Source organism: Ambystoma mexicanum, chromosome 3p, assembly GCF_040938575.1.
Source record: "Ambystoma mexicanum isolate Mex_15411 chromosome 3p, UKY_AmexF1_1, whole genome shotgun sequence".
Lineage (NCBI taxonomy): Eukaryota > Metazoa > Chordata > Amphibia > Caudata > Ambystomatidae > Ambystoma > Ambystoma mexicanum.
In genome coordinates, this window is record NC_090925.1 from 998,151,565 (window position 1) to 998,169,632 (window position 18,068).

General features: G+C 45.9%; 1 protein-coding gene across 2 annotated transcripts in view; it reads right to left on the reverse strand.

Annotated features, from left to right (window-relative positions):
* Positions 1-18,068, reverse strand: part of RPN2 (ribophorin II) — a 514,179-nt gene that overhangs the window by 435,734 nt on the left and 60,377 nt on the right. For both annotated transcript variants that reach the window (XM_069652295.1, XM_069652294.1), the window contains exon 3: positions 9,663-9,758. In XM_069652295.1, the coding sequence (XP_069508396.1) occupies positions 9,663-9,758 (96 nt within the window). The remainder of the gene's footprint in view (positions 1-9,662; positions 9,759-18,068) is intronic.

The window sequence follows — 18,068 nt, forward strand, 5'->3', positions numbered from 1 at the left end:
CAGGCTGAGGATGTTGCTAAGGCACCCAAACGCCTCACCAAGTTAGCTGGAGGGCCTGTGCAGATGCTTCCCCAATTACCAGTTCTCATCCAGTGTAACGACATGACTGTGAAGATACCGGTCAGCATACAGAGTGAGGTACCAGGACGCGTTCTGTTGGGTAACGATTTGAAAACTCTCGGAGTTGTGTCGCATACCCCCAGACCTCCTAGTAAACGGTTACAGGAGCTAACCAGACCTGCAAGAGAGAGGACCATGCGCGGTACTCTCCAGGAGATGAAGAAATAAATCACTCCTGCTCCACTGGAATTGTCGGCCGCTGTCTCGAAGAAATCAGAAGCGAAAGGGAAACCTAAGACTTCTACCCCGAAACCAGCCGCCAGCATTTCAGTGCAGCCAACAAGGACTTCCCCGTGGTTGTCCAAAGTTACACCCGTAACTCCACCTCCAGCTGAGGCTGAAAGGGAGGTACAACCCTGTGTGGTAGAATTAGACTCCGAGGAAGAGCTAATGGAAGGCCAGGAACTCATTGGAGAACTGGATCCTGTTGACCATCCTGAGCTGCAGTCTTTACTGGCAGAAGGTGGACCCAGCAGGGCAGACTTCAGTAAGGGACAGAGGGAATGTCCAACTCTGGAAGGTCTTCGCCATCAGGCAGAAGCTCAGGATGAAGTGCAAGAGCCTGGGAAATACAGGTTGCACTGGGAAGATGGCCTCTTCTACAGTGAACCGACCGAGTCTGCACCTGGAGACTACAAACGACTTGTAGTACCCCAAGAGAACAGACCCCAGTTCCTGCAGTTAGCCCACGAGATTCCTTTGGCTGGTCACTTGAGTTTCATGAAGACTAAGGAAAGGCTATCTCTCTACTTTTATTGGCCAAAGATGGGGGCCGAAGTAGAAAAACACTGCAGGAGTTGCCACACCTGCCAGACCTCTGGTAAGGTTGGCGCCAAGAATGTGGCACCGTTAGTGCCTCTCCCCGTTGTGGGAGTCCCATTTGAGAGAGTAGGGATTGACATTGTTGGTCCCCTTGACCCTACAACTTCCTCAGGCAACAGGTTTATACTTGTTGTAGTAGACCATGCTACTAGGTATCCTGAGGCAATTCCTATGAGGACTGTTACAGCTCTGGCTGTGGCCCTCCTTGGTATTTTTACCAGGGTCGGGTTTCCTAAGGAAGTAATCTCTGACAGGGGGTCAAACTTTATGTCCCACTACATGAAGGCCATGTGGAAAACCTGTGGAGTTACTTACAAGTTCTCAACAGCTTACCACCCACAAACCAATGGGTTGGTAGAACGGTTCAACCGAACCATGAAGAGCATGATAGGTGCTTTAGAAGAACCCCTTAAACGAAAGTGGGACCTTCTACTGCCATGCCTTCTATTTGCTTATAGAGAAGTCCCTCAGGAGGGAGTAGGTTATTCTCCCTTTGAACTTTTCTATGGTCATCCCGTCAGAGGTCCATTGGCCCTGATTAAGGAGGGGTTGGAGAGTGCTCCTTCCCCCAAGCCAGTCAGAGTGACTGACTACGTGATAGGTCTCCGGAGGAGCATGTCGCACATGATGGCAGAAGCAAGCGATAACTTGAAAGCTGGACAAGCATTGGTCAAGCACTGGCATGATCAAAAGGCTAACATGGTTGAGTTCACTCAAGACCAGCTAGTTCTCGTTATGATCCCAACAAGGCAGAGGGCCTTGCAAGACAAATGGATGGGAACCTTCAGAGTTGTGGGTAAACTCGGAGAGGTCAACTATCTGGTGGACTTGGGCAATCCCAAGGAGGCTCCGACAGTCTTCCACACCAACCGACTCAAAGCGTATGTCTCGAGACCTGATGTAGGGGCGTTGCTTCTAGCATCATCAGAGGAAGAAGAAGAGAGTGAAACTCTTCCGGATCTCCTCAGAGGCTTACCTTTAGACGAAAAAATTGAAGGAGTAAATCTCTCTTCAAATCCGACACCTGAGCAACACGAAGAGTGCAAATCTATGTTGAATCAGTTTGCCTCTCTGTTCTCACTTTCACCAGGCTTGACCCCTTGGGGCCAGCATGAAATACTCACTGGTGACTATCTGCCAGTCAAAAGCAGAGGATACCGAATGTCAGAAAACGTACAAACCCACATCAAAGGTGAGGTCAGCAAGATTTTTGATCTCGGGGTAATAGAGCCCTCTACTAGTCCATGGTCTAGCCCAGTTGTGTTAGTACCAAAGGCCGGATCTAAAGAACTTAGTATCTGCGTGGATTATAGAGCTCTTAATGCAGTCACCACGACTGATGCCCACCCTTTGCCAAGAACAGATGAGTTGGTGGATAAACTTGGCGCCCCAAGTTCCTCAGCACATTTGACTTGACGTCAGGCTATTGGCAAATAGCCCTGAAAGACCATGCCAAGGAGAAAACTGCATTTTCTACCCCCGTTGGCTTATACCAGTTTAAGGTGATGCCTTTCGGATTGAAGAATGCACCTGCTACATTTCAACGGATGGTAAACCAGGTTCTGAATGGGATGGAGGACTTCTGCATGGCATACTTGGATGACATCGCAGTGTTCAGCAATTCCTGGGAAGAACATGTAACCCACCTAAGAGATGTTTTGCAGGCTCTTGGACGAGCCAATCTGACCAAAAAGGCGAGTAAATGCCAAATTGGACAGAGTAAGGTAGTCTATCTTGGACATGAGGTAGGAGGTGGAGAAATAAGGCCTTTGCTCAGTAAGATTGAAGCTGTGCAAAATTGGACAACACCTACTACTCAGACCCAAGTGAGAGCCTTCCTAGGCCTCACTGGGTATTACAGGAATTTCATCGAGAACTATGGGACCATAGCTTCTCCACTGAATGTCATCTCCTCGCCCAAATTTCCTAAAAAGGTTAGATGGAACGAGGAGTGCAATCAGGCTTTTGAAACCCTGAAAAAGGCTCTTTGCCAAGCCCCAGTACTCAGAGCTCCTGATTACCGCCAAACTTTCATTGTGCAGACAGATGCTTCAAATGTAGGAATAGGTGCCGTACTCAGTCAACTGGATGGGAAAGGTAGGGAGCACCCCGTTTGCTTCATCAGCCGCAAGCTGAAGGATCCTGAAACAAGGTGGGCAACTATCGAAAGAGTGCTTTGCTATCGTGTGGGCTCTGAAGAAGTTTAGGCCATACTTGTATGGTTCTACTTTTGTCAGACGGACCACCAACCCTTGAGATGGTTAATGCAAATGAAAGGGGAAAACCCAAAACTACTGAGATGGTCGATCTGCCTGCAAGGGTTTGATTTTACCATTGAGCACAGGTCACGGTGTCACCACCAAAATGCTGATGGTCTCTCTAGGATGTATGTCATCGACTAGAGGTATGAGATTCATCCAGGAGTGGATTAAATCCTCCTGTCCCTTAGTCTGGGGGGGGGCGAGTGTTAGGGAGAATTCTCTGTTTAGGCTGAATTTCCTAACCTAGTGAGTCCCCCAGCAGCTTTGCTGGATTTCAGGAGTTTGTTTTTTTCCATCCTGCCAAGAGTGAGACTCTTTTTCCCACTCTTGGACATGTATGTGGTTAATTTCTTTGAATATCAATGTGTTCTATGGGCTATGGGGTCTTTTACTCCATAGGGTCTCATATGTTTTTCTATGTGTGTTACTCCGCACCCTCCGTGCCGTAGCACTGGGGCGTCCTAGCGGACCATCATAGACGCCATACCCGGGGACTGACTACTGTCTCCCCGGGCATGTAAAGTCACCATTGGCTTTACTAGACCTAAATTTACTAACAGAACTCGTACAAACCATCCTATTGTGGACGTACTGGTAGGGGTAATTCGATTACTCCTGGGTCTGTTATTCGAGGGGGCACTGTCCCTTCCCCCCTCGTCGAGTTTTGGCTGGTGGTAGTGGAAACTAATTGTTATATTCGACCCCGAATATAACCCTATGGGATTCTTCCCATTGTTGGAGGTTGATACTTTTTCTCGTTAATCTCTAACATACCACCGGTTTATTAGTCTTAAACAAATCTATCGGTTGGTATTTTCTGCCAGAACTCGGTTTTTAAAATGGCGTCTGTGTTCGTCTCTGTCTCCTAAACCAAAGGTTGAGCCCTTTGTTCCACTTTTGGCGGGCTTCTGCACAGAGGCCCTCCAAAGTGGTGCCATTCTGTCTGGGTACCACAGGGGGTGTGGGAGGGGGTTTAGGCACCCTGGACTGAGCTGCCTTGCCAACTCAAGTCGCACTCTGGTGTGATTGGCCCAAGTGGTGAGCCACCCCGCTCACCACTTAGCATGTTTTGATTGACAGCTAGGCTGAATGAATGGGGGTTTTCTGCATAAAAACAGGGCTTAGGGACTGGATCTTCAGAAGTCGCCACAGGACCTAAGAATCCGACAAGGGTAAAGCTGAGCCTACCTGCAACGACGACACCTCCGGTGGAGCCCTGCTGAACCGACTCACCACTTCCCGACGACAGAGGAGATCTTCCCGACGACAGAGGAGATCTCCCCGCCGGAGAGTCTCTTCCCCTGACTGGTGGGAACAACCAGCCTCCTTTGCTTTTTCTTCGTTCCAGGACGTAGTGGTCGAATTGCCCGTGCAGAGCACCCCGGCAACCGGATAGCCACTACCCCTGTACCGCGACCAAAAGGTGGTGCCTTGTGACGGAGTACTCCGCGGCTGGTCTCTTGCCTGGTGGTGCAACTATCTTCAACTTTCCTTCGACGACGAGATCATCTCTTCTCTTGGCAAAGACCCGACGTGCATCCACCACCAGGAACAACTGCCCCCGCCGGAGCTGTCTCTCCACAAACAAGGTACCGTGTCCGCCAGGCTTCCCTCGTGACGGGTAGCGTGAGGTGTCTTCATCCTCGCCTCTCCATTGGGTCGCCTCCAAGCTTTCTTAACTTTCTGTTCTGAACTGGTCCAATCTTTCCATAACAATTTGCGACAAAGACTCGAAGTGCATTTCCACTTTTTGGGACATATGGTCTTGCCTCTCTCCGAGTGGGCCTGGCCTCTGACTTTGCGATCTACAGTAGACCCTGCCTTACTTGCCTTGCATTTGTTTGTAAAAGTGTTGGTACCGAGTTGATTTCATACCCTGCCTTTTCTCTCCCTAACGAATACTAAAGTGCCATCTAGGTTAAAGCATTCACCTCTGTCTGCAAATAAGTGGTGCCGTTGAACCTAGACTTGTCGAACTATTGTTAGGGGGATTGATTTTCTGTATAGTAATTGTGCTTGAAGTGTTTACCGTATTAGTGCTAGTGTGTTTTCATAGATGTGTTTTTATAAATAAAACACTATATATCTTTACACCGAAGCCTTGTTCCGTGTTTGCTTGTTCGACTGTGTAAATTGCCCTATTTTGTATACTCCACATACTGCCTAACTCTTCTTGAGGGAAGTCTGACTGCTCAGCCACAGCTACCAAGTGAATCTGTGTGGTACAGACTGCTACCAAGTGGGTTTACTGCCAAACACCTGTAGTCCTAAATCTTTTGCAGTGGTCCCAGAGGGAACTGCACAGGTTTCCGCCTAACATTAGGTAACCCACCTTTTGGTATAGGTCTGTAATACACAAGTTGGTAGTGTGACTGAGCAGCAAGTCCTATTTCAAGAGGGGTAAATGGGAGCTGTAGCGCCTGTAGGAATGAAATTCGCAAATACAAGTAAAACTTACACTCAAGGTTTCAGATATAAATATTTTAACATCAATTTTTAAATATGCGTTCTTTAAAAAGGACGATATATGTAACAATCATATCTACTTTAAAATACTTTTTCCAGAATCAGCACATGCTAGTGGATACTCTTTGGATATGCTTATTACACACTTCCTACACCCGGAGGTGACTTCATTCACAAGGACAGTAATGGCATTTGTATATCACTAGTTGTACTTTGAAGATTCTGAGGTTGCAGAAAGGAAAGGTTAAAAAGGAAGGAAAAAGGTTAAACAGGTTCTCAGGGCATGCGAGTATACCTGAATCTTCCAATGAAGTCTTGTTAGGGAGAATTCTAATTTCTGTGCTAATTCCCTTCAACCTTAGAGACCCCCAGCTCTTTTGCTGGACTTTAGGACTTTTTAATTTTAACCCTGGAGTGAGGGAGACCTTTCACTCCCTCATGTGTTTTGACCCGATTTGGATTATGCGTTTCCTTCGTTTTTGGAGTCTGGCAAACTCCATAGGCATCTACTTCAGCGCAGTGTCACAGAGAAATCCTTTAGATTTCTCATAATACCATTTCTTGTGGGAACTACTGTTCCCAAGAATAGTAAAGTGAAATTGACTTTACTTACCTTTTCTCTTTGTAGGTCCAGTACGCCCCATTTTATGTGGAGTGCTGGGGGATTACTTAGTAGTCCCTTATCCTACATTCTCATGTAAAATTTATTATTTTACCTTCACTACTTTAAATGGCTGGTGGCAGTGGTTTAATTTTCATACCATTGTGCTTTTCTACCACAGGCTGAATCCTCAGCTGCAGTATAGGACCCATGGGTGACCATTTTGCAAAATATGGCCCTGGTCGTCTGTCCCCCCCCCCCATTTTCTGTTTGTGAGGTCTTTCTTGGGTTCTATACTGTGCGCCAAACCAGGTTTGAGCCCTTTGTTCATCCCTGAACCCCACCACTGGCTCCAGTGTGTCTGGAAAGGCAGGCTGTGAGGGAGGTTCCCAAACTCCCCAGTCCTTTGTCTCTAGGAATGTCTGAATGCAACCAGTCCTGATTGGATGGCTGTCCTTTCAGGACAGTCACCCTGCTGTGTGATTGACAGCCTTGGCTGTGCATGAATGGGAGAAATCTGCTTAAAAGGCGAGGGTTTTGGGACTAGAGTCAGAGTTGACCACTGGGAGGAACACTTCAAGAAACCGTGAACAAAGCTTGCTGCATCCTCCTGGACCTTTGAATTGCCCTGTGAAGCCCTGCTGTTTTGCTGAAACTCCTTGACCGACAAGAGAAGCTCCGGAAGGGCAGACTTCTTCCCTTGGGTTAGTGAGACCAATCAACCCTGAGACGAACTCCACTGGACCATCTTCCACGATTGGCTGTACTTCTTCACTGCTGCAAGAACCGAGTGCCTGGGGTCGAGAAATCCGTAGTCAAGTGAAACGTCTGCAATCCAGAAGCTCCAGGAGTCTAACGACCCTCCCGAAGTAGGACGAGGTCGTCCGGCAAAAGAGCTGGGGGTCTCTAAGGTTGAAGAGAATAAGCACAGAAATTAGAATTCTCCCTAACAAAGGCGAGTTGGAATCGAGATTTGAGAGCAAGTCTTCAAGGGTGTTCAGGAGTGCAGTTTCTGCTCTGAAGCCAGACTGGTGGTCCTGGAGACAACCAACAGATTCAGTGTGGTGGATCAGCTGGGAAATGACTAGCTTCTCAAGAATTTGCACAGGAAGGGGGTGATGGAGATGGGGTGGTAGGCTTTTGAGGAGAGGGTGCACAAGGGAATGCTTGAGGCGTAGCGGGAAGGAACCAGTGGCAAAGGAGTAAATGCAGAAATTAGCCAAGGCTGGAACAAGGGAGCCAATGTTGTCCTCGACATTTTTGGAGGAGCAGGGGAGTACCCGTTAGTTGCCATCTGATAAAGACTCAAGAACCGGAAGTTGCCAGTTGATGCAAATAAGTTTAAAAAGTGAGCATTTCTCACATTTGCAGACTCAGTCCCATAGGTTACAATGGCAAGCACCGAGTAAAAGTTGAAAAGTAGATAACAGAAAGCCTTCCAACATAGCTTGCAGGGGAGGATTCGGCAAGGGTACAGATCTCCCCCCCGATGAAAAAAAAGGCACGACTGCCTGAAAAAGGAGTATATAATCCAAACATACAGGGCAGTCAGGTTGTCAATAAATATATGGCCCAGCATGACACATAGAAAAGACCGAGTAGAGGCCAGCAGATTTGCCTTTGCTTTGAAGCCGGGAGAGGGTGGGGAGAGGAGAGACACCCACCGCCAGGTCCAGCGCAGCAGATGCCATATGATTATAGTTCCATTCCAAAAAGTGAGTACCAAGTGGATTGTCCCGCTGCCATAAAGCATAATGTGAGGCATGAAGCATCGCTTAGAAGGATGTGGTTCCCTTGTTTTTAAACTGAACATTGTTTCATCATTTGAATATAAACATGCTCCTTGCTTACAAGACAATCACGTTCATAGGTTTGATGCTATATTACATCTGTTTTCGCTCTAACTTGTTTAATGAGGTTGAGAACCCTCAGAAGATAATAGGATCTTATTAAAATGCATTAAAATGATAACTCTTGTCAAGTGTAAATTTAATTGCAAGAACTTTCATTTCCCTGACAAGGTATGTTTGATTATGTTCATAAAACCAGAGACTATGCCGGCCTGCCTTTTAGAGCTAGGGACACGGCATAGGATGTTTTAAACATGAATGACTGATGGCCCAGGGTTAATTAAACATCATTAAACATGTTAGGCATGGACTAATTAAGTTTAGTTACTATGAACTAGAGTAGCCTTATTTTATAAGCCTGTAATACCTTTTCAACTTTGCCTCCCAACACTAAGCTATTATAAGTATTGCTTATGAAACATTTCAAAAGCAATAAATGCGGTGAGGTGCTACAAACCCATAGGTATCCAACTGCTTATTACTGCATTAATTCTCATGGGTGAGGAGTGCCTCAATCGGACACCCAACTCTAAACGTAAGTGTATACGTTTTTAACTTAACTTCTAGTATACCATCTTCATGTTAAATTAAGTATTTATGTACTCTAATTATTTCTATTGCTTGGAAAACACTTGTGTTGTTTAAACGTTCTTTACACAAAGCTCCTCATTCTCTAGTCAAAGCTCTTCTACTCAGTCATGTTAGCAAGTGAGGGCGTGCTTAGACTTTTCTGTTTAACCTTTGTAGGTGCAATAATGTGGTCTTCCCAGAACCAGTAGTGTTTCTGCAAAATATAGTGCTAGATTCCAAAAGGCATTGCCAAGAAGTTATGGAATGAAATCAGAGAAGTCAGCACCCCAATACAAAGCCACAAACCTTTTGCTGTTTTCAGAAGTGTGATTAACAAGCAGGACCTGCAGTTTTTAATTTAAACAAATGTGCCACTCAAGACTCCCTGCAGATGCCTTCTAAGAGGGGCTTCAAGGATGGTGAATATTGGCAATTGTGGGAAGCTGCGTTGGTCCTTGTGGCCAATCAGAACAAGGAGACTGACTGGGTGGTATTTTTGTGAAATGTTCCTTTATTAGAAAGCACACAAAGCCTAGGCCACTCCCCTCTGCCCTGCAACCCCACCGCCCCTCAACCCCCCACACCCCAAACACTAGTTTTGTCATACTCTATATAAAAGAAAGTTTAAACGTCTGATCGTCAGGTGGAAGGGGGGGCAAATAAAGGCATCCAGTAGCCAAAGATGGCAAGCTACTCCCTCTTACTCACACAGGGAAAAGGGACTGTCATGTGCCCTCAAACGACTTTTAGGGAAACAAAGACAACAAGCAGGTTGTGAAATGGGAAGGGGTAAAAAAAAAAAAAAAAAGTGGTGGTATTATTCACACATGTTAAATACTTAGCCATGGAGCTAGTTGCATTTTTACAGTCAAAATAAGACGTTGAATACTTTGCACTAATTATTGTATCCATCACGCTTTTTCTAGAGCAGAAACATTTGATTACAAACATACCACCAAATTGTATACGTACCTCACAGTCAGACAGGGTCTGGATGGATTGGGCAGCATAGAATAGTGAGTCCACGCAGTTTGGATTGACATTTGCTTTTATAAATTCACAGGCAGCCTATGTGGAAAGACAAACAAAAAGACTACAAATTATAATAAGGTCATAAACACTGCACAAATAATCCTGCTATATCTTGACAGGTTTCAAATACTCACAATTCATCAGAGTGCTACCAGATATGGGACAAAGCATCAGATACAGAGTCAAAGTCTGTTAGTCAATCCAAATAGTATATAGATTTCAATTTCAATCAAAGCAATTCAGAGCCTAGGCTATAAAATCAAACTTAAAAATCAGTAAAGGACGTATATAGGTTATACAATTCATGGTTCAATATTGGACATTGAAAAGCACTAATAAAATGCCACAAATGCCTAGAGTTCTATAAACCCTCTAAAACCATCAGTCTGAGACAAGATGAATTCTTCCTTCTCAAGGCTCTAGCTAAATTGTTTGCAGTGCTACTGCATCAGCTAACAGACTTACTACATGGTTCATGATGAAATTGTGCTGGAGAATCTTGTGATAGCCAGGACTAACAAACAGGAAATGAGGGAGGAATTCGTAAACATGCCTTCACAAAAAGGGCAACAATATGTCCCTGTTTAAAACCACAAGTTGTTCGAGGTGCCAATGGGAGAATGTTCAGTCTCATCTCCATCTGAACGTGCAAACGGCAACTTAATTTTCATTAAATAACTCTCGCGTTCATAAGTAGACTTCGATAATTCCTACCTATGGCCAGTGCCAAACAGCTCGCCACTCTTCTAGCTCGTGCCCAGTCCGTATACACATCCTTCATAATTGCGTTGCTGTTGGGTTGCATTGGTTTCTCCCAATGTTGGTATAATTGTAGCTGATTGAACAGTGACTATGTGAACAAACCAATGGAGCTTAAGTGCCCCCTCAAGGACCATCAAGTCCTGTAACGCCACCTAACTGACCAACTAGCTACTGGACCATAGTTTTGCCCAATACAGCAGCGACTTATCGCTATGTTGTCACTTATCCATGCGCGGCATAGCTCGAAATACGCTTGTTTGGGGTGCTTTTTGGCAGCAAGAGTACTTTTTTTTTTAAAGAAAAGTATTTGTAGAGTTGGTTACGCTTACAAGGCTTCTATGGCCCCATAATTCGGCCCCATAAATCGCTGCACTGACTACTTGGGATCTATACACCTCCAGTGCAGGTACAGCCACATTGTTCACAAATTTATTTGCAAAGTTAACAGCCATACTTCATTTGGAGAGTGTGACATTAGCTTTCTAAATTTGTATAGACTACTTTCCATTGCTAATAAACATAAAAACCAGATAAACAACAACATCAACAATCAGGGAATTTCTAACCTTAATTAATAGGTTAGTGTACTTTTTCATTTTCTTCCAACATCTCATGTACTTTGACGTAGCTGGGTTAATGGTCGGACCTTTCTTACCGCAGAATTCACTAAATTGTTGCAACACCACTAGGTGTGCAAGAGATGAGAACTGCATCATTTGCACATAAAAACATTAATTTTCTGCTCAACCAATTTAAGAGACTCTGTATAAACCAGATTGGCTGCTCACCACATCGTTAAAATAGAGTGTTGGGGTGAGAACGCATCCCTGTCTGACCCTTTTTTCGACAAGGAACTGTTTAGAAGTTTCACCTCCTAGCTCACACCTCACAACAGCTGCATTGTTTGTGAAAAGTATAAGAGAACAGCCCTCAAGAGGGATTTGGCAATGTTCTTACTCATTAGGGTTTTCCACAACTCGGAAGGTGGGATTCCATCAAAGGCTGTTTTGAGGTCGACAATTAAGTAGAATAGCATACACCAAAGGCCAGATAAACACATTTGTCGATCAGTGCACCTAAACTAAAGGGCTGGTCTATTGTGTGCAGGCCCCTTTTAAAAGCTACTTGGAGGTCACCAATACATTTCGTCCCAATGAATCATTCCTCTAGCCTCTTCACAATCAGTTGGCCAAACTTTTCCTGGAGGCGTCTAGCAGGGAAATGGGGCGGTAGTTACGCATCCACTTCTTGCATAATGGCACAATCTGGTTGCGACTAGGTATCGGTACTTTACCCATCTTGCAAATAAGATTATGGATTGAAGGTATACAATCCATACTTTAGGTTCTAGTTTCTACACATCGACTGGCATGTTCGGGCCAGGGGTTTCGCCTGCACGTTATGATCCAACAGCACCTTACACCGCCTTGAAGGTGAATTCCAGACAGGCACACTCCATCTAGACGGGGGTATCTGGTGGTGTTCTTCCAAATTCCTCTCGATTCTCTTTATATAGGTCAGAGAAGAGTGCAAACCATAAATCCTCGCGATTGACACTTCAAAGGGGTTACCCTCCTCCCTATCCCCCACATAAGCAATCAGCCAGAAAGATTTCTTTTTTTTAAAACTTTATTAAGTTTGCAACAGTAATAAATACATATAAAGTAAACAATGTCTCACATTAATCTGTCACAACCAAATTTGCAGAACGTCTTAAGCATCATACATCGTTCATTCCAACAAAATACCCATATCCTGTGAAACATAATAGACAAACTGACAGGTATACACAAAAACACAAAAGACAACCCAAGTGGAAAGAAAAAAAAAATAAATAAAGAAAAAAAAAGAAAAAAAAAACACCCACCTCCATCTCACCCCACCTTCTCCCATAGATGCCACATCTATTACAGCCCTACCGCCATATCAATCATAAAGAGCCACAAACGGTCCCCATAACTTCATGTAGTCCTCTTCTTTATCTTTATTTTTCAATGAAACCTTATCATATTGTGATAAAACTTGCAACTCCGTTAACCACTCTTCAACATTAGGCGTTTTCCTCTTTTTCCAAATCCTGAGAATTAGCTTAATTGCTACCATCATGGCCCTGTCTATCCAGCAAGTATGTTTTCTAGCATGCACACACCTTTCTTTATGCGATAGTAAAATTATGTTTGCTGCGGATCTTTGCAAGTATATTCCAAAAATCAAATCAATCCTATCAATGACATCCTTCCAAAAAAATTGTACTCCCGGGCATTCCCATAGCAAATGTAAAAGAGTGCCTCTACCAATATCGCAACACCAGCATAAATCATTTGATTGGAGCCCTAATTTAAACATCTTAACTGGTGTCCAATAACTTTGTCGAATCAAGTGCAAACCCATGTCTGCTCCTAAATTCAAATTCACCTTCAGAATATCTCTCCAATCCACATCAGAAATGACCCTATTAACATCATACGACCAATTTTCCTTCAATCCAGTCCATGCTAATGGAAGTTTATCATTAAAAGGCATAAATTGTGGACAAGTTCGCACACTGTATTCTTGACCTAATAATTTGCTAATCTCTGGTTTCTTCCTAACAGAACCACCAGCCATATCCATCCTCAGATTAATCATGGAAGCTAAAGCCAAGTATCTATTCATTTCTCTATGTCTTAAACCATATCTACACTAATTCCTCAACACACAACAATCGGTCTCCATCCATCATATCCTCTACCCTCAGAATTCCCTTTTTTATCCAACTAATCCAACTCAGACATTTATTATTAACTTGCAAAGCTTCATTATACCATAAAGCTGCATCTGGACTGAAGCCATAGCCCTGTCCATTTTCTCTAAATCACGACTATCGCCTGTCTAGTTGCCACCAATGGGATTAGTTTTAATCGTTTACTTGGTAATTTACCCATACCATAAATATTCCCTAGATCATATGGTGCACACATATCCCTTTCCAAGCACAACCAAATCGGTTCCTTTGCGTTTTTTTCTCTAAAGTAATATGAACTCTCTTTGTAAAAATGCTCTAATATTTCATTAAATCTGGATATCCAAATCCCCCTTCAACATTTTGCATCAGTATGTACTTTGGAACATGAGGCTTTTTCCCAGGACCCCATAAAAAAGGATTGAAAGAGTTTATCAATTTTTATCAATTTTTTTTTTATATATCAACAGAGGGATGGATTCAATAAAATACAAGATCTTAGGTAAGAGAACCATTTTAAATCGCATTAATTCTCGCCCATAAATTCAATGTCAACCTTTCCCATCTCTATCAGTAACGATATGTTTGTGGTTACTTGGTCCAAACTATATATTATATTACACGAAGGTTGGAATGGAGATTTGAGCCAGAAGGATTTCTAATCCCTCTATCCAATTGCCTCGTTCAGCCTCACCCATCTATCGAGGGAGAGTCCTTTTGTCCCATTTGATCATTTCTTTGTACTTGCATAGCATTATTGGAATGGTCTGTCTATAGTATGTGTATGCTTTTAACGCTGCTGATAGTTACCTTTTTTATTTAATGCTGCACTCCCAATCAAACCATCCATTATTTCTTTCCTTAGCCCCTCTAGCTGCTATAGTTTTACAAGGTTGAGTCAAATGATTTTGTAAAATCTCTGTTAGAGACAAGTTAATGATCTATGGGACCTGGTCATGTACTCTGTATTGTGAAAAGACTACTTCGAGGAGTGGAAGAATTTTTCTGAGATAATCTGGAATAGTAAAGTTTAGCTCCATCTTTTCCCACATCAACCTTCTGTTGTTCATAGTTGATTTATGGCCACTGCAAGGAGATTCTCCATTGCTCGTGGCCTCCTTAGCGGTTAGATCAATGGAAAATGGATAGTGATCATGTTTCGCCTCGTGCAATGGACGTGCAAATTGTTCAACAGCTTCCAATGGGGTAGGTCTATCAGAATACAAGATTTCAATTTAAGTGTGTGTGGTCACAACTGTGCATCATTTGTGTGTTTCTTTGCATGCATATGCTGAACCACTACAAATCGAGTTTTTACAGATTCACAGGATTACTACATTTCTCCATCTAAGCACCTGTTTTCAAACAATTGCAGGATGCCTTGGGGCAAAGGGTGAGATGCATAAGGGTTCCAGGAATGGCTAGAGGCTTACAGCTCTGCAACTTCCCAAAAAGCTCTTTCTGGTCGTCCACAGTGTGACCTTAGATACAATTGCTATGGAGCTGCAAGGGTGTACTCCAGAGGTTCAGATGGGAAAGAATGCGGCAGGAATGAGAACATTAGTGCCCAACAAGCAACAGCTCTTTGCTAGTTAGGGATCTCTAAGGTGCAAGGATGCTTTCGGGATTGTTCTAAGACCAGCTCCAACAAAACTACATTGATAGTTCGCCACAATTCGTAGTGGCGATACAAACGCACTTGCTGTACATCATGAGAAATCAAGGCAACCATTCAAAAAGAAGTGAACTGGGGGGGACATGGCCAGCATGCAAGCGGCAAGGAAGTGAGTTCTTGGAAATCCTGCGGCCGCCGACAATCCTGTAAAACTATCCTGTTCGGTGGGGCGCAAACTGTAGGAAACGCACCCACAGAGGGGTGAATATATGCTGCACAATCGTTTGTGGTGTGATCTGCGGAATCAACATCCTGTCAGAGATGTTTTACAGTGTTTGCCAGACGCGAGAAGTGCGCCACCAAAATGGCCGTCGCAGCCCACCCAAGCTGGGGTGAAGGGCTGCTACGCTGAAATACCGGCTGGAGCTGCTGCTATAACCTGCATCGGACGACTGAAGCGGGGGGAGCAAGAACGGTGTGCATACAGACGAGCGGTTGGATGGAGTCGCCGCAGCGGATGGGTGAAACTGGGTGGACACTGCTGGTTGTGGCGAGACTGCGGTGTGTGACGGAGGGGCCCCACAAGCGCCACTGACAGCACTACTGTGATGGGTGGATGCGTCCGGAGGCGGGGGGGGGGCGCACGGGAGACCACAGGACTGGTGGAGAAACAGTGACCGACACCCGCCAGTGAGTGCAATTGGAGGGGTGTACAGTCTCCTGGTTCCCCTCCTCCCCCCAGCCCCGGACTCCCCCCGAGGCACCACTTACAGGAGAGAGGATACTGCTGTGCCGGGCCGCCACCCGCAAATAAAACCGGAGCCCACTGTGACAGAAGAGCGGGCGAGGGTACGTGATTGAAGGGGCTGATACAGGCAATAGGATGCCGGGGGAAGACACATGGAAAGAACCCCCTGTGTAAAGACGGATGTGCCCAGATGAGATAGACCAGCTCCCGGCGTTACGTGGAGAGACGGCGCTGACCTATCTGCCTGCGCGGCCCCCCCTCTGGACCAGCAACACTCAGCGGTCACCCCCCCTCCGCCCAGGGAGAGATCTGTAACGCAAAGGTGGCTGTGGGCCGGGTGGAGAGGAGGCCCTGGGATTGAGGGCCGTGATACAGCTGGCACACCGCAGAGGTACCTGATCCTCCCCCACCATACTCGCAGTGACCGAGGCAGCTGTGGCGGAACCAGACCCGTATCCCTCCCTACTAAGACTCGTGTGGTGGAGGTATACTGGCAGAACTTAACGGGGGAGCTGAAACACAAGACCAGGCCCGTTTCAGTGCAACGGGGACCCGGATGAATGTCCGTTACACCAACGACCACGCACAGGAGGCACGCAGGCCCACTTACCCTAACTCCGGGCCGATGAATGTAGACCTATCCATCCAGTGGACGTTAGGGCTACGCGAGAGCCAGGCAAGTAACCACAATTGATTACACTTTAGACTCCAACGAAGCAAAGGGTTTTCAACTTTTGAAGAGGGGCGTGTTTTGCCCAGAGGGACACTACTGAACGTGGTGGAGTGAAGGCACCTGCTGTGTGGCAACTATCAAAGGCAGTGCAGGTAACCAGAGTTGCAGTGGCCAGCTACACATACCGCCTGGGACCTACACCGTACCGCACCTCAAGAGCCACGGTTGACATTCCTGGCCGAGATATGCAATGCCCCCCTACAAAAAAGGGAAAAATACCACCACTCTGCTGAGTCGGTAATAGGCCCGCAGTGCCGATTCACAGAAAGGAGAGGCACCCCCCTGGTGCCCTGACACATCTGGCTCCTACGCGTGGAAACTGCTACGGATAACCGGACTCCGTGCACTGAACCCACTGACATTGCAGAACCCTTGCTCGCTAGAAGCGCTGGCCTTGGAAATGGGTAAAGATAAAACCAAGAAAGCCGCCAAACAGAGCACCATGGATCAGTACGCAACTACCGCCTCCACTCCCACGGCGAACGCTGAACCGCAGATGGCCTCACTTCCGGCAGCTGAAACCTTAATGCTAAAAGACGTGATGGCCGCCATTGCCAACTCTCGCTCCTCCATGGAGAATAAAATGGCGGCATCTCGCTGAGGTATTGTTCCTCCGACATGACCTCTAAAAATTAACCTCACGCACTGGAGAGGTGGAACAACGAGTCTCTGGAGTGCAAGATGACCTTGGAGGAATACACCAACAACCCTCACAAACAATGCCATGTCGGAAAATCCTCGAGGCGCAAGTGGAGGAATGAGAAGGCAGATTGCGCCGCAATAACATCCGTACCCTGGGTCTTCCGGAGAATACAGAGGGGCCTAGTATGGAGATCTTTTTGGAACAGTGGCTGATGGACCTTTGTGCTCCAAAATCCTTCTCCAGTTTCTTTTGAATAGCGAGGGCCCATCGGATGGCGACCGGAAGACCGATTCCAGGCGCCCCTCCAAGAACAGTTATTGCTAAAATTTTGTATTATCGAGATAGGGACGCCACTCTACAAATGGCCCGCACAAAAGGGACGATCACTCATAATGGCTCCAGAATTGCTTTCTTTCCGGACTATACCCAAAAGGTGCAAAAGGTTAGGCAATCCTTCGAACACCTGAAAAGGAAACTCCACTTCATGAACATAAAATATGGACTGCTTTTCCCGGCCTCGCTCAAGATTCAACATAACAGCACCACAGTGCACTTCACGGACCCACGAGAAACCTGGACGTGGGCGGAGACTCACATTGAAGGGAACTGGGAATGGAAGGGCCAGGATCCCGAGGGTAGACCCCATGCCCGTCTGCATTGGGAGCGCCCTGTACGGCGGCCCCCGCAATTGGAGCAGAATGACCCGAAACATGGAGCAGGTTCTTGAGAACGGCATCCTGTGGGTGACGAAAAGGAGGAAAGAAAATGCAGGGCCGACCAAGAAAGTACGCATCCACATGGGTGCTAATTGGACTCACCTGTATGCTTTCCCCACTGAAAGGTTATCACAGCGGCGGCGGCCACTAGCCCCACCACGACCCCTAGTAGGTGTTGTAAGTGTTTCGGTTAAGGTCAGGAGCAGGTTCTAGTTGTGGGCGACAGCTACTTCGAGTTGGGGAGGAGTATAGGGCGGGGGTAGAGGGGAAGTGGAATGTTTGTTTTGGTTATTGTTTAGAAGTGTTACACGAAGGTTGGAATGGAGAGTGGGATTTGTTTAGCCAGGCATGGATCCAGGGACCGCTTCACAGGTATCTTTCTAACATTGCAACACAACAGAGTACTG